This window comes from Melospiza melodia, unplaced genomic scaffold (assembly GCF_035770615.1).
Source record: "Melospiza melodia melodia isolate bMelMel2 unplaced genomic scaffold, bMelMel2.pri scaffold_149, whole genome shotgun sequence".
Lineage (NCBI taxonomy): Eukaryota > Metazoa > Chordata > Aves > Passeriformes > Passerellidae > Melospiza > Melospiza melodia.
The window spans coordinates 206,945-231,011 of NW_026948513.1; the positions used below are offsets into that span (position 1 = coordinate 206,945).

The 24,067-nt window shown below is 60.7% G+C and overlaps 1 protein-coding gene across 1 annotated transcript in view; it reads right to left on the reverse strand.

The window, feature by feature from the left end:
- Positions 1–23,854, reverse strand: part of LOC134433233 (histone lysine demethylase PHF8-like) — a 33,425-nt gene extending 9,571 nt beyond the window's left edge. Inside the window, 16 exon segments of the mRNA XM_063182102.1 lie at positions 1,529–1,614; positions 3,511–3,659; positions 4,461–4,567; positions 5,049–5,207; positions 6,032–6,121; positions 7,747–7,838; positions 10,454–10,560; positions 11,059–11,146; positions 13,303–13,465; positions 14,307–14,425; positions 14,428–14,492; positions 16,208–16,349; positions 17,626–17,786; positions 21,393–21,501; positions 22,088–22,173; positions 22,974–23,854. Coding sequence (XP_063038172.1) covers positions 1,529–1,614; positions 3,511–3,659; positions 4,461–4,567; positions 5,049–5,207; positions 6,032–6,121; positions 7,747–7,838; positions 10,454–10,560; positions 11,059–11,146; positions 13,303–13,465; positions 14,307–14,425; positions 14,428–14,492; positions 16,208–16,349; positions 17,626–17,786; positions 21,393–21,501; positions 22,088–22,173; positions 22,974–23,071 — 1,821 coding nt within the window. The 5' untranslated portion in view covers positions 23,072–23,854.
- Between the last annotated feature and the right edge of the window lie 213 nt (positions 23,855–24,067).

Sequence of the window (24,067 nt, forward strand, 5' to 3'; positions counted from 1 at the left end):
CGCCCCAAAATACCCCAAAACACCCCAAAAATATCCTAAAATACCTCAAAAAGTGCCCCAAAACACCAAAAAACCACCCAAAAATACCCAAAAAATACCCCCAAAAACCAGCCCAGTCTGTGGTGTAATCCTCCTGGGGGGTATGGGGTCAGAAACATCCCAAAAACATCCCAAAAATACCCCAAAACACCCCAAAATACCCCAAAACCACCCCAAAATACCCCAAAACACCCTAAAAATATCCTAAAATACCCAAAAAGTGCCCCAAAACACCAAAAATACCCCAAAAATACCCCAAAAATACCCAAAAACCAGCCCAGTCTGTGGTGCAATCCCTCTGGGGGCGGGGCAGGGGGTCAGAAACACCCACACCCCCTTGGAACCCCATTTTGGGTGTCCCCCAATCCCCATTTTGGGGGTGTCCCCCAATCCCCATTTTTGGGGTGTCCCCCAATCCCCATTTTTGGGGTGTGCCCACAAAACCCCCCCAAAACACCCTCAGTTGTCCTAAACCCCCCCCAAAAAAAAAACCCCAGACCCCCCCAAATACCCAATGGATCCTCCCAAAACCCCCCTAAGAGGCCCCTCAAGACACCCCCAGTTCACTGAGGGACCCCCAAATCCCCCCCAGAGCCCCCCAAAACCCCCAGGACACCCCCAGTTCACTGAGGGACCCCCAAATCCCTCCCAGAGCCCCCCAGGACACCCCCAGTTCACTGAGGGACCCCCAAATCCCCCCAAAACCCTCAGGACACCCCCAGTTCACTGAGGGACCCCCAAATCCCCCCAGAGCCCCCCAAAACCCCCAGGACACCCCAGTTCACTGAGGGACCCCCAAATCCCTCCCAGAGCCCCCCAGGACACCCCCAGTTCACTGAGGGACCCCCAAATCCCCCAGAGCCCCCAGGACACCCCCAGTTCACTGAGGGACCCCCAAAACCACCCAGGACACCCCCAGTTCACTGAGGGACCCCCAAATCCCCCCAGAGCCCCCCAGGACACCCCCAGTTCACTGAGGGACCCCCAAATCCCCCCCAGAGCCCCCCAGGACACCCCCAGTTCACTGAGGGACCCCCAAAACCACCCAGGACACCCCCAGTTCACTGAGGGACCCCCAAATCCCCCCAGAGCCCCCCAGGACACCCCCAGTTCACTGAGGGACCCCCAAATCCCCCCAGAGCCCCCAAATCCCCAGGACACCCCCAGTTCACTGAGGGACCCCCAAATCCCCCCCAGGACACCCCCAGTTCACTGAGGGACCCCCAAATCCCCCAGAGCCCCCCAGGACACCCCCAGTTCACTGAGGGACCCCCCAAATCCCCCAAAACCCCCCAGTTCACTGAGGGACCCCCAAATCCCCCAGAGCCCCCCAAAACCCCCAGGACACCCCCAGTTCACTGAGGGACCCCCAAATCCCCCCAGGACACCCCCAGTTCACTGAGGGACCCTCAGAGCCCCCAAAACCCCCCAGGACACCCCCAGTTCACTGAGGGACCCCCAAAACCCCCCAGGACACCCCCAGACCCACCTCGATGTCAAAGTCGACCTCCCCCGGTTCCCGCACCCGGTTGGGGTCAGAGCAGGGCTTGGCCCGGGGCAGCTTCCGGGGGAGCCCTGGGGACACCCCAAAAATGGCATTGAGTCACCCCAAAAATGGGAATGAGTCACCCCAAAAATGGGATTTGGGATGCCCCAAAATGGGGATTTGGGACACCCCAAAAATGGCATTGAGTCACCCAAAAATGAGATTGGGGTCACCCCAAAAATGGGATTGAGTCACCCCAAAAATGGGATTGGGGTCACCCAAAAATGAGATTGAGTCACCCAAAAATGGGATTGAGTCACCCCAAAAATGACATTGGGATCACCCCAAAATGGGGATTGGGGTCACCCCAAAACCGGGATTGGGGTCACCCCAAAAATGGGGAATTGGGTCAGTCCAAAAATGGGATTGGGGACATCCCAAAACGGGATTGGGGTCACCCCAAAAATGGGATTTGGGATAACCCCAAAAATGGCGATTGGGGTCAGTCAAAATGGGGATTGGGGTCACCCCAAAAATGGGATTGGGATCACCCCAAAATGGGGATTTGGGTCAGTCCAAAAATGGGATTTGGATCACCCAAAAATGGGATTGGGGTCACCCCAAAATGAGATTGGGATCACCCCAAAATGGGGATTTGGGTCAGTCCAAAAATGGGATTGGGGTCACCCCAAAAATGGGACTGGATCACCCCAAAAATGGGATTGGGGTCACCCCAAAAATGAGATTGGGATCACCCCAAAATGGGGATTTGGGTCAGTCCAAAAATGGGACTGGGATCACCCCAAAAATGGGATTGGGATCACCCCAAAAATGGCAATTGGGGTCACCCCAAAAACGGAATTGGGTCAGTCCAAAAATGGGATTGGAGTCACCCCAAAAATGGGATTTGGAACACCCCAAAAATGGGATTGGGTCACCCCAAAAACGGGATTGGGGACACCCCAAAATGAGATTTGGGACACCCCAAAATGGGACTTGGGTCAGTCCAAAAATGGGATTGGGGTCACCCCAAAATGGGGATTGGGGAGATCCCCCTGAAAATGGGATTTGGGGGAGGGCTTGGGGTGGTTTTGGGGATGTTTCAGGTCAGGTTTGGGACTGGCTTTGAGTTTTTGGGGGTTGTTCTAGGGAAGTTTTGGGGTTCTTTTATGGTCACATTGGGGGTTCTTTTATGTCACATTTGGGGTGCGTTGGGGATGTTTTGGGGTCAGGATTGGGGCTGGTTTGGGAATATTTTGGGAAATTATTTGGGATGTTTTGGGGGTTTTGGGAGTTCGCACGGGGCAGGCAGTGTGGCGTTTTTGGGGTCGGGTTTGGGGATGTTTTTGGGGTGTTTTTGGCTATGTTTGGCGCTGTTTTGGGGTATGTTTTGGGGAGGTTTTTGGGGTCAGGTTCGGGGATGTTTTGGGGTCAGGTTTGGGCTGGTTTGGGAATATTTTGGGAAATTATTTGGGATGTTTTGGGAGTTCGCGTGGGGCAGGCAGTGTGGCGTTTGTGGGGTCAGGTTTGGGGCTGTTTTTGGGGTCAGGTTTGGGGATGTTTTTGGGTCAGGTTTGGGATGTTTTTGGGGATGTTTTTGGGGTGTTTTTGGATATGTTTGGGGTCAGGTTTGGGGATGTTTTTAGGGTCAGGTTTGGGGATGTTTTTTGGGGTGTTTTTGGATATGTTTGGGGATGTTTTTGGGATGTTTTGGGGTGTTTTTGGGAGGTTTTTGGGGTCAGGTTTGGGGCTGGTTTTGGGAGGTTTTTGGGTGTTTTTGGCTATGTTTGGGGCTGTTTTGGGGGTTTTTTGGGAGGTTTTTGGCTATGTTTGGGGCTGTTTTAGGGCTGTTTTTGGGGGGTTTTTGGGAGGTTTTTGGCTATGTTTGGGGCTGTTTTAGGGCTGTTTTTGGGGGGTTTTTGGGAGGTTTTTGGCTATGTTTGGGGCTGTTTTGGGGTGTTTTTGGGGGGTTTTTGGGGTACCACGGGGCAGGCGGCGCGGGCCCCGCCGCGGGGGGTCTCGTCGATCTGCAGCTCCTCCTCCGAGTCCAGGTCCAGGGGGAGCTGGGGGGGAGCAGGGGGGGGATGGGGGCGCCCGGGACCCCCAGAGCCCCCCAGGGCGGCTGCGGCGGGGCCTGAGGGGGAGGGGCGTCAGGGGGACCCCCCCCCGAACCCCAAAACCCATCCCTGAGCCACCCAAAACCCATCCTGGAGCCCTGACCCCAAAATCCATCCTGGAGCCCCAAATCCCATCCCTGACCCCCCCCCAAACCACCCTAGAACCCCCCATACCCCCTGGAACCCCCCCAGCCCCCCAAAACCCCCCAGAACCACTCCAGCCCCCCTAAACTCCTCTGGGATCCCCATGAACCCCAAAATCCATCTCGGACCCCCCAAACCCCTCTAGGATCCCCCCAAAACCACCCCACAACGCTCCCAGGCCCCCCAAATTCCCTTTGGGAACGCACCCAGTGCCCCCAGAACCCTTTGGATCCCTCCCAAGTCACCCCTGGGACCCCCCCCAAATTCTGTCTGGGACCCCCCCCCAAATTCTGTCTGGGACCCCCCCAAATTCTGTCTGGGACCCCCCAATTCAGTCTGGGACCCCCCCCCCAAATTCTGTCTGGGACCCCCCCCCCAAATTCAGTCTGGGACCCCCCCCAAATTCAGTCTGGGACCCCCCCCCAAATTCTGTCTGGGACCCCCCCAAATTCTGTCTGGGACCCCCCAAATTCTGTCTGGGACCCCCCAAATTCAGTCTGGGACCCCCCCAAATTCAGTCTGGGACCCCCCAAATTCAGTCTGGGACCCCCCCAAATTCTGTCTGGGACCCCCCAAATTCAGTCTGGGACCCCCAAATTCAGTCTGGGACCCCCCAAATTCAGTCCGGGACCCCCCAAATTCAGTCTGGGACCCCCCCAAATTCAGTCTGGGACCCCCCAAATTCCCAGTTGCTCACCGAGACCCCCATTGGCCAGCAGGATCTGGGGGTCCCCTCAGAGTCGGGGTCCGTCTCCTCTGGGCTGGAGCTGGGGGGGTCAATCTGGGGGGAGACACCCCGAGATTTGAGGAGACCCCAAATCCACCCCCCCCAAATCCACTGCTCCCCCAGTTCCTCCCAGTGCCCCCCAGTTCCTCCCAGTGCCCCCAATTCCTCCCCAGTCCCTCCCAGTGCCCCCCAATTCCTTCCCAGTCCCTCCCAGTGCCCCCAGTCCCTCCAGTCACTCCCAGTGTCCCCCAATTCCTCCCCAATTCCTTCCCAGTGCCCCCCAGTTCCTTCCCAGTCCCTCCCAGTGCCCCCAATTCCTCCCAGTCCCTCCCAGTGCCCCCCAATTCCTCCCCAGTTCCTCCCAGTGCCCCCCAATTCCTCCCCAGTCCCTCCCAGTGCCCCCCAATTCCTCCCCAGTCCCTCCCAGTGCCCCCCAATTCCTCCCAGTGCCCCCAATTCCTCCCAGTTCCTCCCAGTGCCCCCCAATTCCTTCCCAGTCCCTCCCAGTCCCTCCCAGTGCCCCCCCACCTCCTCATCCTCCTCTTGGGGTGCTGCAGGGGGGTTCAGGGTCCCCCCATCGTCGTGGGTGCGGGAGTTGGGGGGCGCTTTCGGGGCCCCCCCTTTTTGGGCCTGGGACCCCCCAGGGGGGCCCAAAGGGGGTCCCCGACATCCCCGTGCTCTGCTGGAACAGCTCCTGTGGGGAGGGGAGAGAGGGCTCCCAGTATGGCCCAGTATGGCCCAGTGCCTCCCAGTAACCCCCAAACCTCCTGAAACCCTTCCCAGTCCCTCCCAGTAACCCCAATCAGTAACCCCAAAACCTCCTCAAACCCTTCCCAGTGGCCCCCTTGTTCCCCCAGTTGCTCCCAGTCCCTTCCCAGCGCCCTTCAAATCCCTCCCAGTGCCCCCCAGTCCTTCCCAGTGCCCCCAGTTCCTGCCCAGTCCCTCCCAGTGCCCCCACAGTCATTCCAGTCCCTCCCAGTGCCCCCCAGTCCCTCCCAGTGCCCCCCCCCAGTGCTCCCCAGTTCCTCCCAGTGCCCCCCCAGTCCTTCCCAGTGCCCCCCCAGTCATTCCCAGTTGCTCCCAGTGCCCTCCCAGTCATTCCAGTCCCTCCCAGTTGCTCCCAGTACCCCCACAGTCATTCCCAGCTGCTCCCAGTCCCCCCCAGTCGCGCCCAGTTGCTCCCAGTGCCCCCCTAGTCCTTCCAGTGGCCCCCTAGTGCTCCCCAGTTCCTGCCCAGTCCCTCCCAGTGCCCCCACAGTCATTCCCAGTGCCCCCCCAGTCCCTCCCAGTTGCTCCCAGTGCCCCCCCCAGTCCCCCCAGTCCCGCCCAGTGCCCCCCCAGTCCCTCCCAGTTGCTCCCAGTGCCCCCCCAGTCCCTCCCAGTTGCTCCCAGTGCCCCCCCAGTCCCTCCCAGCTGCTCCCAGTGCCCCCACAGTCATTCCCAGTTGCTCCCAGTGCCCCCACAGTCCCTCCAGTCGCTCCCAGTCCCCCCCAGTCGCTCCCAGTGCTCCCAGTTCACCTCTGCCAGCCGGATCTCCCTGCCCAGTTCCTTGATCAGCTGCCCCGGCCGGACGGTCTCGGGGATCTCCTGCTCGTGCTCTGCCAGGACCTGGGAGGGAAAGGGTTAAAATGGGGGGGGGGGACCCCAAACCTCCCCCCAAAAACCTCCCACCCCTGGGACCCCCCCCAGCCCCCCAAAATTCCCCACAGATCCTCCCAAAATCCCCCAGGGCCCCCCAAAATCCCCCCCACGTCCCTTCCCAACCCTCCCAAAACTCCTCCCGGACCCCAAAACCCCCTGGAGCTCCCCAAATCCCCCCAGGGCCCCCCAAAATCCCGTTGGACACCCATAAAATCCCTTGGGAGTTCCCAAAATCCCTTTGAGACCCCCAGAACCCTCAGGACCCCCCCAAAATCCTTTTGAGCCCCCCCACTATCCCTCAGAACCCCCCCCAAAATCCCTTTGGACCGCTCCAAATCCTTTTGAAGCCCCCACAATCCCTCAGGACCCCCCCAAAATCACTTTGAGCCCCCCCAGAATCCCTTTGGAACCCCCCAAAATCCATCAGGACCAACAAAATCCTTCAGGACCCCCCCCCCAAAATCCCTTTGGACCCATCCAAAAATCCCTTTGAGCCCCCTCAAAATCCCTCAGGACTCACCTAAATCCCCCTGGAGCCCCCCAAAACCCCTTGGGACCCTTCCAAAATCCATCTGGAGCCACCCAAAATCCCCATGGACCCCCCCCAAAACCCTTTGGACCCCTCCAAATCCTTTTGAAGCCCCCCCACAATTCCTCAGGACCCCCCCAAAATCCCTTTCAGACCCCCAGAATCCGTCTGGAACCCCCAAAATCCATCAGGACCAACAAAATCCTTCAGGACCCCCCCCAAAATCCTTTGGATCCATCCAAACCCATTTGAAGCCCCCCACAATCCCTGAGGACCCCCCAAAATCCTTTTGAGCCCTCCCACCATCCCTCAGGACCCCCCCAAAATCCCTTTGAGACCCCCCAAAATCCCTCAGGACTCAACTAAATCCCCCTGGAGCCCCCCAAAATCCCTCTGGAACCCCCCAAAATCCATCAGGACCAACAAAATCCTTCAGGACCCCCCCCAAAATCCCTTTGGACCCATCCAAATCCCTTTGAAAGCACCCCACAATCCCTGAGGACCCCCCAGAATCCTTTTGAGCCACCCAAAATCCCCATGGACCCCGCCCCAAATCCCTTTGACCGCTCCAAATCCCTTTGAAGCCCCCACAATCCCTCAGGACCCCCAAAAACCCCTTGAGAGCCCCCCAAAATCCTTCAGGACCCCCGAAAATCCCTTTGGACCCATCCAAATCCATTTGAAGCCCCCCACAATCCCTCAGGACCCCAAAAACCCCTTGAGAGCCCCCCCAAAATCCCTCAGGACTCAACTAAATCCCCCTGGAGCCCCCCAAAATCCCTCTGGAACCCCCCAAAATCCATCAGGACCAACAAAATCCTTCAGGACCCCCCCCAAAATCCCTTTGGACCCATCCAAATCCATTTGAAGCACCCCCACAATCCCTGAGGACCCCCAGAATCCTTTTGAGCCCCCCCAAAATCCCTTTGGACCCTTCCAAATCTCTTTGAAGCCCCCCACAATCCCTCAGGACCCCCCCAAAATCAATTTGAACCCCCAAAATCAATTTGAACCCCCCAAAATCCCTTTGAGCCCCCCAAGACCCCTCAGGACCCCCCCAAACCTCTCGGCGGGTCCAGGCTCGGAAGGCCCCGGTCAGGGCTCGGGCTCCCAGCACCAAATAGGCCGCGGGGTGCCGGCGGTTCTCCCTCAGCCCTGCACCCCAAAAACCACCAAATCAGCGTGAGAAACACAGGGACACCCCAAAAAACGGGATAGGAGCAACCAAATCAGCGTGGGAACCACAGGGACACCCCAAAAAACGGGGTAGGAGCAACCAAATCAGCGTGAGAACCACAGGGACAGCCCAAAAAACGGGATAGGAAGCATCAAACCAGCGTGGGAACCACAGGGACACCCCAAAAAAAGGATAGGAACCACCAAACCAGTGTGGGAACCACAGAGACACCCCAAAAAAACGGGATAGGAACCACAGGGACACCCCAAAAAACGGGATAGGAACCACCAAACCAGCATGAGAACCACAGGGACACACCCCAAAAAATGGGATAGAAACCACCAAACCAGCGTGGGAACCACAGGGACACCCCAAAAAACGGGATAGGAACCAGCAAATCAGCATGGGAACCACAGGGACACCCCAAAAAACGGGATAGGAACCACCAAATCAGCACGGGAACCACAGGGACACCCCAAAAAACGGGATAGGAACCACCAAACCAGTGTGGGAACCACAGGGACACCCAAAAAAAAGGAATAGGAACCACAGGGACACCCCAAAAACGGGATAGGAACCACCAAACCAGCACAGGAACCACAGGGACACCCCAAAAAAACGGGATAGGAACCACCAAATCAGCATGAGAACCACAGGGACACCCCAAAAAAAGGGGTAGGAACCACCAAATCAGCACGAGAACCACAGGGACACCCCAAAAAACAGGATAGGAACCACCAAACCAGCGTGGGAACCACAGGGACACCCCAAAAAATAGGATAGGAACCACAGGGACACCCCAAAAAACGGGATAGGAACCACCAAATCAGCATGAGAACCACAGGGACACCCCAAAAAACGGGATAGGAACCACCAAACCAGCACGAGAACCACAGGGACACCCCAAAAAACTGGATAGGAACCACCAAACCAGCATGAGAACCACAGGGACACCCCAAAAAACGGGATAGGAGCCACCAAATCTGCATGAGAACCACAGGGACACCCCAAAAAACGGGACAGGAACCACAGGGACACCCCAAAAAACGGGATAGGAACCACCAAATCTGCATGAGAACCACAGGGACACCCCAAAAACGGGATAGGAACCACAGGGACACCCCAAAAAATGGGATAGGAACCACAGGGACACCCCAAAAAACGGGATAGGAACCACCAAACCAGCATGAGAACCACAGGGACACCCCAAAAAAACGGGATAGGAATCACCAAATCAGCGTGGGAACCACAGGGACACCCCAAAAAACGGGACAGGAACCACAGGGACACCCCAAAAAACGGGACAGGAACCACCAAACCAGCATGGGAACCACAGGGACACCCCAAAATCAGGATGGGTAACTCAAAAATTGGGGATGGGTCTCCCCAGACTCTTCTTGGGGTGATCCCCAGCTGCCCCAGATGGGTTTGCAGCCCCCCCAAGCTCCCTGAGTTGGGTTTAACCTCCCCTGGTTGGGTTTAAAGCCCCCCAGATGGGTTCAAAGCACCCTCAGTTGGGTTTAAAAGGTCCCAGAATAGGTTTAGAGACCCTCAGATGAGTTTAAACGCCCCAGGTGGCTTCCCACCCCCCCAATTGAGTGTAGAGTTCAACCCCCCCCCCCCAGTTGGACTTAAAGCCCCACAGATTGTTTAAAGCTCCCCCAAGATGGGTTTAAGGCCACCCCCAGGTGTGTTCCCAGCCCCCCCAGGTGGGTTTAAAGCCCCTCCCAGGTGGGTTCCCAGCTCCCCAGGTGGGTTTAAACCCCCCAGACAGGTTTTAAGCCCCCCTCAGGTGGGTTTTAACCTCCCTAGGTGTGTTTAAGGACACCCAGGTGTGTTCCCAGCCCCCCCAGAGAGGTTTTAACCCCCCTAGGTGGGTTCTAAATCCCCCCAGGTGGGTTCCCAGCTCCCTCAGACAGGTTTTAAAACCCTCCAGGTGGGTTCTCAGCCCCCCCAGGTGGGTTTAAGCCCCCCTAGGTGGGTTTCAACCCCCACAGGTGTGTTCCCAGCCCCCCCCCAGATAGGTTTTAACCCCTCCTCAGGTGGTTTAAATCCCCCCAGGTGGGTTCCCAGTCCCTTCAGGTGGGTTTTAAGCCCCCCAGGTGGGTTCTCAGCCCCTCCCAGAGAGGTTTTAACCCTCCAAGGTGGGTTTAAACGCCCCCAACTGGGTTCCCAGCCCCCCCAGAGAGGTTTTTAACCCCCCTAGGTGGGTTCTAAATCCCCCCAGGTGGGTTCCCAGCCCACCCCAGAGAGGTTTTAACGCCCCTAGGTGGGTTCTAAACCCCCCCGGGTGAGTTCCCAGCCCCCCCCAGGTGGGTTTAAACCCCCCCAACTGGGTTCCCAGCCCCCTCCAGAGAGTTTTTAACCCCCCTAGGTGGGTCTAGGTGGGTCTAAACCCCCCCCAGGTGGGTCCCCAGGCCCCCCAGAGAGGTTTTAACCCCCTTAGGTGGGTTCTAAATCCCCCCAGGTGGGTTCCCAGCCCCCCCAGACAGGTTTTAAGCCCCCCTCAGGTGGGTTTTAACCTCCCCAGGTGGGTTCCCAGCCCCCCCGGGTGGGTTCCCAGCCCCCCCAACCCCCCAGGAGGGGCACCCACCTCGGAAGGTGTCCAGCAGGTGCCTCCCCACGTACCAGCAGACGGTCTCGAAATTGGGGAACTTGGCCAGGTCGGGGGTGTTGAGGCGGCGCTGCAGCTCGTACGCCCTGAGGGGGGGGGGATTTTGGGGGTCAGAAAGGATTTTTGGGGGGTTTTGGGGGGGACCATGGGCATCCCACAGCACCTGCTGGGCTGAAACTCTCCCTGCACCCCCAAATTCTCAAATCCCTCCTTCAAATTCTCACCCAAACCCTCAAATCCCTCCTTCCCCCCCTCTCAATTTCCCACAAGTCCTCCCCCGGCCACCCCAAAAAACACCCCCAGAACCCCAAAAACGTCCCAAAAAAAACCCTTCCAAAACTCCCAAGAGTTCCTCCCTGCCCCCCCAAACCCTCCCAAAAGCCCCCCCCAAACCTTTTCCAAACCCCCAAACCCTCACCCAGCTCCCCCAAACCCTCCCAAAGGACACCCCCAAAACCTCCTGCAGGCCCCCCAAACTGCCCAAAACCACCCCCAAACTCCCCCCAAACCTGTCCAACACCCCCAAACCCTCACCCAGCTCCCCCAAAGGACACCCCAAAGCCCCCAAGCCCCTCCCAGCCCACCGGAGCTGCATGCCGATGTTGAGGCTGTGCAGGAAGTGCCCCCCAAAAGCCAGCGAGTCCACGGGGGTCAGCACGGCGTGGATCCAGCCTGGGGACACACACGGGCAACTGGGAGCACTGGGAGCACTGGGATGGGGCACTGGGGGAAACTGGGAGCACTGGCATGGGCACTGGGAGCACTGGGAGCAATGGGAATCACTGGGATGGGGCACTGGATGGGCACTGGGAGCACTGGGATGGGGCACCGGGAGCAATGGGAATCACTGGGATGGGGCACTGGGATTCACTGGGATGGGCACTGGGAGCACTGGGAGCACTGGGATGGGGCAATGGGAACACTGGGATGGGGCACTGGGGAAACTGGGAGCACTGGGATTCACTGGGATGGGCACTGGGAGCACTGGGATGGGGCACTGGGAGCACTGGGATGGGGCACTGGGATTCACTGGGATGGAGCACGGGGAGCACTGGGAACACTGGGATGGGGCACTGGGGGCACCAGGAACACTGGGATTCAATGGATGGGGCACCGGGAGCACTGGGATGGGCACTGGGATGGGGCACTGGGAGCACTGGGATTCACTGGGATGGGGCACTGGGAGCACTGGGAGCACTGGTACCCACTGGGATATGGCGCAGGGAGTACTGGGATGGGGCACTGGGATGGGGCACTGGGAGCACTGGGATGGGGCACTGGGATGGGGCACTGGGAGCACTGGGATGGGGCACTGGGATGGGCACTGGAGCACTGGGATGGGGCACTGGGATGGGGCACTGGGAGCACTGGGATGGGGCACTGGGATGGGGCACTGGGAGCACTGGGATGGGGCAATGGGAGCACTGGGATTCACTGGGATGGGCACTGGGAGCACTGGGATGGGCACTGGAGCACTGAGATTCACTGGGATGGGTCACTGGGATGGGGCACTGGGGAAACTGGGAGCACTGGGATGGGCACTGGGAGCACTGGGATTCACTGGATGGGTCACTGGGATGGGGCACTGGGAGCCACTGGGATGGGCACTGGGAGCACTGGGATTCACTGGGAACACTGGGATTCACTGGGGTGCATTGGGAAGGCAGCAGTGGCTTGCTGGGGGGTGTGAAGGAAGTTTTGGGGTCACTGGGAATTACTGGGAGTTACTGGGAGTCACTGGGAGCCCTTGTCTGACCCCAACAGGAGACATCAGGGGGTCCCCAGGGCCACCAAAGCCTCACCTGGGGACACAGGTGACCCTGGGGGTGTTTGTCCCTGGCACAGGTGGCACTGGGGGTGTTTGTCCCTGGCACAGGTGACACTGGGGGTGTGTTTGGGGTCTGTCCTGGCACAGGTGGCACAGGTGACACTGGGGGTGTTTGTCCCTGGCACAGGTGACACTGGGGGTGTGTTTGGGGTCTGTCCCTGGCACAGGTGGCACAGGTGACACTGGGGGTGTTTGTCCCTGGCACAGGTGGCACTGGGGTGTGTTTGGGGTCTGTCCCTGGCACAGGTGGCACAGGTGACACTGGGGGTGTTTGTCCCTTGCACAGGTGGCACTGGGGGTGTGTTTGGGGTCTGGCCCTGGCACAGGTGGCACAGGTGACACTGGGGGTGTTTGTCCCTTGCACAGGTGGCACTGGGGGTGTGTTTGGGGTCTGTCCCTGGCACAGGTGGCACAGGTGACACTGGGGTGTTTGTCCCTGGCACAGGTGGCACTGGGGGTGTGTTTGGGGTCTGTCCCTGGCACAGGTGGCACAGGTGACACTGGGGGTGTTTGTCCCTTGCACAGGTGGCACTGGGGGTGTGTTTGGGGTCTGGCCCTGGCACAGGTGGCACAGGTGACACTGGGGGTGTTTGTCCCTGGCACAGGTGGCACTGGGGGTGTGTTTGGGGTCTGTCCCTGGCACAGGTGGCACAGGTGACACTGGGGGTGTTTGTCCCTTGCACAGGTGGCACTGGGGGTGTGTTTGGGGTCTGGCCCTGGCACAGGTGGCACAGGGGTCATGTTTGGGGTCTGTCCCTGGCACAGGTGGCACTGGGGGTGTGTTTGAGGGTCTGGCCCTGGCACAGGTGGCACTGGGGGTGTGTTTGAGGGTCTGGCCCTGGCACAGGTGACACTGGGGGTGTGTTTGGTGTCTGGCACAGGTGACACTGGGGTCACGTTTGGGGGTCTGGCCCTTGCACAGGTGACACCGCGGGTGTGTTTGGTGTCTGGCACAGGTGTCCCCGAGGTTGTGCCCAGGTGTCCCCAAGCCCCCCCTCACCTGTGGGGATGAAGAGGGTCTGGCCCTGGCGCAGGTGGCACCGGAAGCACCGATCCACCTGGTCCCCGAAGAAGAGCTCGGGCTGGTTCCGGGAGCTGCTCCAGGCCTCGAACAGAGCCAGGTTGGCGGCCGAGGGACGCGCCAGGTAAAAGATCTGCTCACCCTGGGGGGGCACACACAGGACAGGTAAGAGCACCAGGTTTGGTTCCCCCAAAAATCCCCCAAACCCTCTCCTCTAAAATTCCCCAAACCCCTTCTACAAGCCCCTAAATGCCCCAGACCCCTGAAGGAGCTCCCCTCATACCCTGAGCAGGAGGTACCAGGCCAAGGTGCCCCCGCAGCTGATGTGGAAGTTGCTGTAGACCAACACCCCCAGCCCCAAATCCCCTAAAACTGCCCCCAAATCCCTATAAATGCCCCCAAATCCCTAAAACTGCCCCCAAATCCCCTATAACTGCCCCCAAATCCCCTATAACTGCCCCAAAATACCCTACAACCCCTCCCAAATTCCCTATAACTGCCCCCAAATCCCCCCTCATACCTTGAGCACGTGGTACCAGGCCGAGGTGCCCCCGCAGTCGATGTGGAAGTCGCTGTAGCCCAACACCCCCAGCCCCAAATCCCTATAACTGCCCCCAAATCCCCTATAAAAGCCCCCAAATCCCCTAAAACTGCCCCCAAACCCCCCATAACTGCCCCCAAATCCCCTATAAGCACCCCCAAATCCCCATAACTGCCCCAAACCCCTCCTCGTACCTTGAGCACGTGGTACCAGGCCGAGGTGCCCCCGCAGTCGATGTGGAAGTCGCTGTAGCCCAACACCCCCAGCCCCAAATCCCCATAACTGCCCCCAAATCCCCATAACTGCCCCCAAATCCCCCATAACTGCCCCCAAATCCCCCATAACTGCCCCCAAATCCCCCATAACTGCCCCCAAATCCCCCATAACCACCCCCAAATCCCCTATAACTGCCCCAAATCCCCTATAACTGCCCCCCTCGTACCTTGAGCACGTGGTACCAGGCCGAGGTGCCCCCGCAGTCGATGTGGAAGTCGCTGTAGCTGTCCTTGGCCCCCATCAGGCAGAATTTCTGCACGCTCGGCCGCTCCCGCGCCGACTCCCCGGCCACAGGTTCTCCACCCACGAGAGCTTCCGCACGATCCGCGGGGTCTGCACCAGGTTGGACAGCCTGGGGCACCCCAAAAACGGGGGTCAGGGGCTGGGGAACCCCCCTGTGGGGCACAGGGTACCCCAGGGGGGAGAGGATGCAAGGGGGGGTGTCAGGGAGAGGCAGGATCTGGGATTTTGGGGGTCATTGGGGGGGCAGGATTTGGGGTTTTGGGGGTCATTGGGGGGGCAGGATCTGGGATTTTGGGGGTACTTGGGGGGCAGAATCTGGGGGTTTGGGGGGGCAGGATTTGGGGTTTTGGGGGGGCAGGATCTGGGATTTTGGGGGTCATTGGGGGAAAGGATCTGGGATTTTGGGGGTACTTGGGGGGGCAGGATTTGGGGTTTTGGGGGGCAGGGTCTGGGATTTTGGGTGTCCTTATGGGGGGCAGAATCTGGGATTTTGGGGGTCACTGGGGGGGAAGGATTTGGGGTTTTGGGGGGCTTGGGGGGGGCAGGATTTGGGGTTTTGGGGGGCAGGATCTGGATTTTGGAGATATTTAAGGGGGCAGGATTTGGGATTTTGGGTGTCCTTGTGGGGGGGCAGAATCTGGGATTTTGGGGGTCATTGGGGGGCAGGATTTGGGATTTTGGAGGTAGTTAAGGGGGGGCAGGATTTGGGATTTTGGGGGTACTTGGGGGGCAGGGTCTGGGATTTTGGAGGTAGTTAAGGGGGGGCAGGATTTGGGATTTTTGGGGGTACTTGGGGGAAAGGATCTGGGATTTTGAGAATATCTGTGGTTGGAGAAGGAGGGAAGTGAGAGGATCTGGGATTTTGGGTGTCCTTGTGGGGACAGAATCTGGGATTTTGGGGGTACTTGGGGGGCAGGGTCTGGGATTTTGGGGGTCCCTGGGGTTGGAGGAGGTGGGCAGGGGAGGGACTGGGAGCACTGGGGGTACTGGGAAGGACCTGGAGCACTGGGAAGGACTGGGCGGCACTAGAAAGAACTGGGAGTTACTGGGAGAACTGGGAGCACTGAAGGAACTGGGAGCACTGGAAGGAACTGGGAGCTACTGGGAGCACTGGAAGGAACTGGGGTTACTGGCACCACTGAGAGGAACTGGGAGCACTGGGAAGAACTGGAGGCACTGGGAGCACTAGAAGGAAATGGGGGTTACTGGCAGCACTGGGAGGCACTGGGAAGGGCTGGAAGGAAGTGGGGGTTACTGGGAGCACTGGAAGAAACTGAAGTTACTGGCAGTCACTGGAGCATTGGAAGGAACTGGGAGTTATTGGGAGCACTGGAAGGAACTGGGGGTTACTGGCACCACTGAGAGGAACTGGAAGGAACTGGAAGGACTGGGAGCTACTGGGAGCACTGGAGGCACTGAGAAGGACTGGGAGGCACTGGGAGCACTGGGAAAGGACTAGGCGGGACTGGGAAGCACTGGGAAAGGACTAGGCGGGACTGGGAAGGAACTGGGAAGGACTGGGAGCTACTGGGAGCACCGGGAGGCACTGGGAGCACCGGGAAGGGACTAGGCAGGACTGGGAAGCACTGGGAAGGACTGGGAAGCACTGGGAGCACTGGGAAGGGACTAGGCAGGACTGGGAGGCACTGGGAGCACTGGGAAGGGACTAGGCAGGACTGGGAGGCACTGGGAGCACTGGGAAGGGACTAGGCAGGACTGGGAGGCACTGGGAGCTACTGGGAGCACCGGGAGCACTGGGAAGGGACTAGGCAGGACTGGGAGGCACTGGGAGCACTGGGAAGCACTGGGAGCAGCGGGACCCACCGCGTGTCCGAGAACTCCAGGCCGGTGACGCTGAGCACGCGCTCGCGCCGGGGCCCGCCCAGGTAGGCCACGAAGTCCCCGAGGCGCATGCGCAGCTCGGCCTGGCGGCCCACGTCCAGCACGGCCACCACCTTGTCGGCTCCTGCGGGCCCCAGAACGGCCTGAGCGCCCCAAAAACGGCCAGGGGGACCCCGAAACGGCCTCAGCACCCCAAAAACGGCCGGGGGGACCCCAAAAACCCCCCAAAACTGCCTCAGCACCCCGGAAACAGACCCCAAAAACCCCCAAAACTGCCTCAGCACCTCAGCCACCACCTTGTCGGCTCCTGCGGGCCCCAGAACGGCCTCAGCGCCCCAAAAACGGCCAGGGGACACCAAAAACCCCCCAAAACTGCCTCAGCGCCCCAAAAACGGCCAGGGGGACCCCGAAACGGCCTCAGCACCCCAAAAACGGCCAGGGGGACCCCAAAACGGCCTCAGCGCCCCAAAAACGGCCAGGGGGACCCCGAAACGGCCTCAGCACCCAAAAACGGCCGGGAAGACCCCAAAAACCCCCCAAAAACTCTCTGTGGGCCCCAAAACTGCCTCAGCACCCCAAAAATGGCCGGGGGGACCCCAAAAACTCCCCAAAACTGCCTGAGCACCCCAGAAACAGCTGGGAGGACCCCAAAACCCCCTCAAAACATCTCTGTGGGCCACAAAACTGCCTCAGTCCCCAAAAATGGCTGGGGGGACCTCAAAAACCTCCCTGAGCACCCCAAAAACCCCCCAAAACCTCTCTATGGGACCCAAAACTGCCTGAGCACCCAGAAATGGCTGGGAATAGTCAAAATCCCCACAAAAAAACCTCCCTGACTACCCCAAAACCCCTCCAAAACCTCCCTGTGCACCTCAAAACCTCCCTGGGGATCCCAAAAACGGCTGGGGGGACCCCAAAACCCCACTGAGCACCCCAAAACCCCCAACCACCCCAAACCCTGAATGGGGACCCTCTAGAGCCTCACCCATCTCCCCAGGGCCCCTCAACACGGAGCAAGATGCCAACAAGGGAGTGAAATTATAATTATAAGGGGGACCCTGCCCCTTTTACGGGTCCTGGGGACCCCCAGAACACCCTCGTGCACCCCAAAACCTGAATGGGGACCCTCTAGAGCCTCACCCATCTCCCCAGGACCCCTCAACACGGAGCAAGATGCCAACAAGGGAGTGAAATTATAATTATAAGGGGACCCTGCCCCTTTTATGGGGTGCTGGGACCCCCAGAACACCCTCGTGCACCCCAAAACCTGAATGGGGACCCTCTAGAGCCTCACCCATCTCCCCAAAACCCCAAAATAGGTTACAAGGGGGACCCTTCCCCTGCTGCGGGGTCCTGGGGATCCCCTGATGCCCCCAGACCCAAAGCCCCCCCAGACTGACCGACGTGGTGCAGGACGTCGCGGGGGGTGAAGGACGAGGGGGGCAGCGTCATGCCCAGCCCCTCGTGCCGTGCCACCAGGATGGGCACGCTGAAGCTGTTCTCCTCCAGGTACTCCACGGTCAGCTGGGCACCGCTGGGCCGGAGCAGAACCTCGTCCGCACTGGGGGGGCAAAGAGAGGGGGTGTGAGACCCCCAAAAGTGACCCCGGACCCCCACAGGGACCCCCTGAACCCACAGGGACCCCCTGAACCCCACAAGGACCCCTCAACCTCTACAGGGACCCCCTGAACCCCACAGGGACCCCCCTGAACCCCACAGGGACCCCCCAACACCTGAGCATTTCCTGGGCTGGAGCAGAACCTCATCTGCACTGGGGGGGGGCAAAGAGAGGGGGTGTGAGACCCCCCCTCAGACTGACCCCAGACCCCCACAGGGACCCCCTGAACCCCACAGGGACCCCCCAACACCTGAGCATTTCCTGGGCTGGAGCAGAACCTCATCTGCACTGGGGGGGGCAAAGAGGGGGGGTGTGAGACCCCCCAGGAGTGACCCCAGACCCCCACAGGGACCCCAGAACCCCACAGGGACCCCCTGAACCCCACAGGGACCCCCCAACACCTGAGCATTTCCTGGGCTGGAGCAGAACCTCGTCGGCACTGGGGGGGCAGAGCAGGGGGGTGAGACCCCCCCTCAGAGTGACCCGGACCCCCACAGGGACCCCCTGAACCCCACAGGGACCCCTCAACACCTGAGCATTTCCTGGGCTGGAGCAGAACCTCATCCACACTGGGGGGGCAGAGCAGGGGGGTGAGACCCCCCCTCAGAGTGACCCCAGACCCCCTGAACCCCACAGGGACCCCCTGAACCCCACAGGGACCCCTCAACCTCTACAGGGACCTCCCAACTCCTACAGGGATCCCCAAGTTCCTGTAAGGACCCCCACCCCATTTTTCTGGGCCACAGCAGCACCTTGTCCACACTGGGGGGCAGAGCAGGGGGGTGTGAGACCCCCAAAAGTGACCCCGGACCCCCACAAGGATCCCCTGAACCCCACAGGGACCCCCCAACACCTGAGCATTTCCTGGGCTGGAGCAGAACCTCATCTGCACTGGGGGGGGGGGGGGGGGGGGCAAAGAGACCCCCAGGAGTGACCCCTCAACCTCTACAGGGACCTCCCTACTCCTACAGGGATCCCCAAGTTCCTGTAAGGACCCCCACCCCATTTCCTGGGCCACAGCAGCACCTTGTCTGCACCGGGGGGCAGAGCAGGGGGGTGTGAGACCCCCAAAAGTGACCCCGGACCCCCACAAGGATCCCCCAAACCCCAGAGGGATCCCCCAGTTCCTATAGGGACCCCCCGTGCCATTTCCTAGGTGACAGCAACACCTCATCCACACTGGGGGCAGGGCAGGGGGGGGAGACCCCCACGAGTGACCAACACCCCAGGAGTGACCGACACCCCCCAGGAGTGACCAACACCCCCAGGAGTGACCGACATCACCCAGGAGTGACCGACACCCCCAGGAGTGACCGACATCACCCAGGAGTGACCGACATCACCCAGGAGTGACCAACACCCCCCAGGAGTGACCGACACCCTCCAGGAGTGACCGACATCACCCAGGAGTGACCGACATCACCCAGGAGTGACCGACACCCCCCAGGAGTGACCAACATCACCCAGGAGTGACCGACACCCTCCAGGAGTGACCGACATCACCCAGGAGTGACCGACATCACCCAGGAGTGACCAACACCCCCCAGGAGTGACCAACATCACCCAGGAGTGACCAACACCCCCCAGGAGTGACCGACACCCCCCAGGAGTGACCGACACCCCCCAGGAGTGACCAACATCACCCAGGAGTGACCGACATCACCCAGGAGTGACCGACACCCCCAGGAGTGACCGACACCCCCCAGGAGTGACCGACATCACCCAGGAGTGACCGACATCACCCAGGAGTGACCGACATCACCCAGGAGTGACCGACACCCCCCAGGAGTGACCAACACCCCCCAGGAGTGACCAACATCACCCAGGAGTGACCGACACCCCCCAGGAGTGACCGACACCCCCCAGGAGTGACCAACATCACCCAGGAGTGACCGACACCCCCAGGAGAGACCGACACCCCCCAGGAGTGACCGACATCGCCCAGGAGTGACCAACATCACCCAGGAGTGACCGACACCCCCAGGAGAGACCGACACCCCCCAGGAGTGACCGACATCGCCCAGGAGTGACCAACATCACCCAGGAGTGACCGACACCCCCCAGGAGTGACCGACACCCCCCAGGAGTGACCGACATCACCCAGGAGTGACCGACACCCCCCAGGAGTGACCGACACCCCCCAGGAGTGACCGACATCACCCAGGAGTGACCGACACCCCCAGGAGTGACCGACATCACCCAGGAGTGACCGACACCCCCAAGAGTGACCAACATCCCCCAGGAGTGACCGACACCCCCAGGAGTGACCAACAGCCCCCAGGAGTGACCAACACCCCCCAGGAGTGACCGACACCCCCCAGGAGTGACCGACACCCCCCAGGAGTGACCGACACCCCCAGGAGTGACCAACATCACCCAGGACTGACCAACAGCCCCCCGGGAGTGACTGACAGCCCCTGGGAGTGACCGACACCCCCAGAACCCCTGACCCCCACAAGCACCCCCTGACCATCCACTGGGTCCCACTGGGACAGCAGCACCTTCCTTGAGCTGGGGGGGCAAGGAGGGGGCCCTGGAGACCCCCCCAGGACGGACCAAGAGCCTCCAGGACTCATCCTCACCTGTGTAAGGGGCACAGCGGGACTGAGCCATGGCTGGCACTGAGCCATGGCTGGCACTGAGCCATGGCTGGCACTGACCCACGCCCACACTGACCATCACTGGCACTGACCCATAGCTGGCACTGACCCATAGCTGGCACTGACCCACGCCCACACTGACCATCACTGGCACTGACCCATAGCTGGCACTGAGCCATAGCTGGCACTGACCCACGCCCAGCACTGACCCACACCCACACTGACCATCCCTGGCACTGACCCACGCCCACACTGACCCCCACCCGGCACTGACCATCACTGGCACTGACCCTCACCCGGCACTGACCATCCCTGGCACAGACCCATGCCCAGCACTGACCATCCCTGGCACTGACCCACGCCCACACTGACCATCCCTGGCACTGACCCACGCTCACACTGACCATCACTGGCACTGACCCACGCCCACACTGACCATCACTGGCACTGACCCACGCCCACACTGACCATCCCTGGCACTGACCCACGCTCACACTGACCATCACTGGCACTGACCCACGCCCACACTGACCATCCCTGGCACTGACCCACGCCCACACTGACCATCCCTGGCACTGACCCATGCCCGGCACTGACCATCCCTGGCACAGACCCACGCCCACACTGACCATCACTGGCACTGACCCACGCCCACACTGACCATCCCTGGCACTGACCCGCACCCGGCACTGACCCTCACTGACAATGACCAACACCCAGCACTGACCCACGCCCAGCACTGACCGTCACTGGCACAGACCCATGCCCAGCATTGACCCACGCCTGGCACTGACCACACCCCACACTGACCCACGCCTGGCACTGACCATCACTGGCACTGACCCTCGCTGAGAATGACCAACACCCAGCACTGACTCGTGCCCAGCACTGACCGTCACTGGCACAGACCCTCACCCAGCACTGACCCACGCCTGGCACAGACCCTCACCTGGGGAAGGTGCGGCCCCGCAGCTCCCGGATGAACTGGGCACTGCCCGTGCGGGCCGGACGGCCGGGATCCTGCTCCGGGGCCTTGGCCGGACCACGGCGCCGCTTCACTGCGGGACAGAGGGACACGGTGGGGACACACAGGGACAGAGAGACACGGTGGGGACACACAGGGACAGAGGGACACGGTGGGGACACACAGGGACAGAGGGACACGGTGGGGACACACAGGGACAGAGGGACACGGTGGGGACACACAGGGACAGAGAGACACGGTGGGGACACACAGGGACAGAGGGACACGGTGGGGACACACGGGGACAGAGGGACACGGTGGGGACACACGGGGACAGAGAGACACGGTGGGGACACACAGGGACAGAGAGACACGGTGGGGACACACAGGGACAGAGGGACACGGTGGAGACAGAGGTACACGCAGGGACACAGTGGGGACACACAAGGACAGAGAGGCACAGTGGGGATAGAGAGACACATGGGGACAGGGGGACACGGTGGGGACACACGAGGACAGAGCGACACAGTGGTGACACGCAGGGACACATGGGGACACAGGGACACATGGAGGACACACAGGAACCCCAGGGACAGTTGGACATGGGAACATCCACAGGGAGCCCAGAGCATCTCCCCCACCCCCATCCCAGTCCCTCCCAGTCCCCCAGCTGCACTCACTGACGGAAGGCCCCCTGAGCACGGCGCACTGGGGGCAGTGGTACAGGTCGATCTCGGCCGCCGCCTCCTCCTCCACCCCCACGCAGCTGTGGAGACACCCCAGTAACTCCCAGTGCCTCCCAGTAACTCCCAGTAACCACCAGACACCTCCCAAATAACCCCCAGTGCCTCCCAGTAACCACCAGGTACCTCCCCAGTAACCCCCATTACACCCCACACCTCTCTTTGTACCTCCCAGTCCCTGCCAGATTTCTCCCCAACCCTCCCAGTACCCCCCAGTCCTTCCCTGACTCCTTCCCAGTACCCCCAGGACTTCTCCCACTACTCCTCAAGTCCCTCTCAACCCCTCCAGTACCCCCAAACCCCTTCCCAGTCCTTCCCAGTACACCCCAAATCCCTTCCAGTATCTTTAGACTTCTCCCAGTCCCTTCCAGCACCCTCCCAGTCCCTCCCAGTATCCCATAGCCCTCCCCAGACCTCTCCCAGCGCCCTCCAGTACCACCCAGACTTCTCCCAGTCCTTCCCAATCACCCCAAAGTCCCTTCCAGTATCCCCAGACTTCTCCCAGTCCCCCCCCCAGTGCCTCCCAGATACATCCCAGTCCCCCCCCCGACTTCTCCCAGTCCCTCCCAGATACATCCCAGTCCCCTCCAGCACCCTCCAAATGCCTCCCAGTCCCTCTCAGACACCTCCCAGTACCCCCAGTCCCCCCAGCCTCATCCCAGTGCTCCCAGTCCCCCTTCAGCCCCATCCCAGTGCTCCCAGTCCCCCCCAGTACTTCCCAGACTTGTCCCAGTCCCCCCCCCGAGCCCTGTCCCAGTGCTCCCAGTCCCCCCCACAGCCCCATCCCAGTGCTTCCCAGTCCCTCCCCAGTGCTCCAGTCCACCTGCCATGGAACCAGTCCTGGCAGCCATCGCACTCGATCATGAAGCGGGTCACATCGTAGGGCAGGCGGCACAGGCAGTACACGGGCACCGAGGCCATGGCCGGGCCCCCGGGGCGACCCCCGACCCTACGGACCCCCGCGACCCTCCCCGGCCCGGGACATCCGCGCGCTGCCCTCCGAACCCCCGAAAATCCCCTCAAAAGGAAAAAAAAAAAAAAAGCTAAAAACACCCTCAAACACACTCCCCAAAAGCAGCCTCAAAAAAAAAACAAAAAAAAAAACAAAAAAAACCAAAACAGCCTCAAAACCCCGCAAAAACAGCCTCAAAACCCCCCCAAAACAGCCTTAGCAAAACCCCTGAAACAGTCCCCAAATCAACTCAAAAGCACCCCCCAATAAAAACCTCAAAAAAAAAAACCAAAAACCAACCCCTTGTCTGCTCTCCTAAAAACACCCCAAAGCCCCCCCAAAACGCGGCCGGTGGAGGACCCTAAGGGGAATTGGGGAGCACGACCCCCCAAAAACCCCTGTGCGGGCCGGGGGAACCCCAAAAGGGCCTGCGGAGACTTGGGATCCCCCTCAGGTATTGATGAGAGCCTGAGATCTCCCCAAAAGGGTCTAGAGGTGATAGGAGACCCCTCCAAGGGTCACCAGGGCTCAGAGACCCCCTCCCCGAGGTTTTATAGGGCCCAGAGCCCCCCAAAAACGCGCCCACAGGGTCCCCCCCAGCCCCTATAGCGTGTGGGGACCCCCAAAAGCGCCGCAGGGCCCGGGGTCCCCTCACAGCGCCCGTGGGGTCTCGGCCGCCCCCTCCCCCCGCGCTGTGAGATCCCCGAGATCACCCCAGAGACCCACAGGATCCCCTAAAAGCTTTGGGGATCCCCAAAAAAAACCGCCGACCCCCCCTCAAGGCCGGTGGGACCCCCGCGAGGCCTGCGGGACGCCGCGAGGCCTGCGCCCCCCCCACCGCCACCTCCCGACTAGGCCGCAGCCCGCCCCGGCAAGGCCCAGCGCTTCTCGCGGCCGCTCCTCCGCCGCCGCCCGGTCGCCGCCGCCGCTGCCGGCCCCGGGCCCGGTGCTGCCGCCGCCGCCGC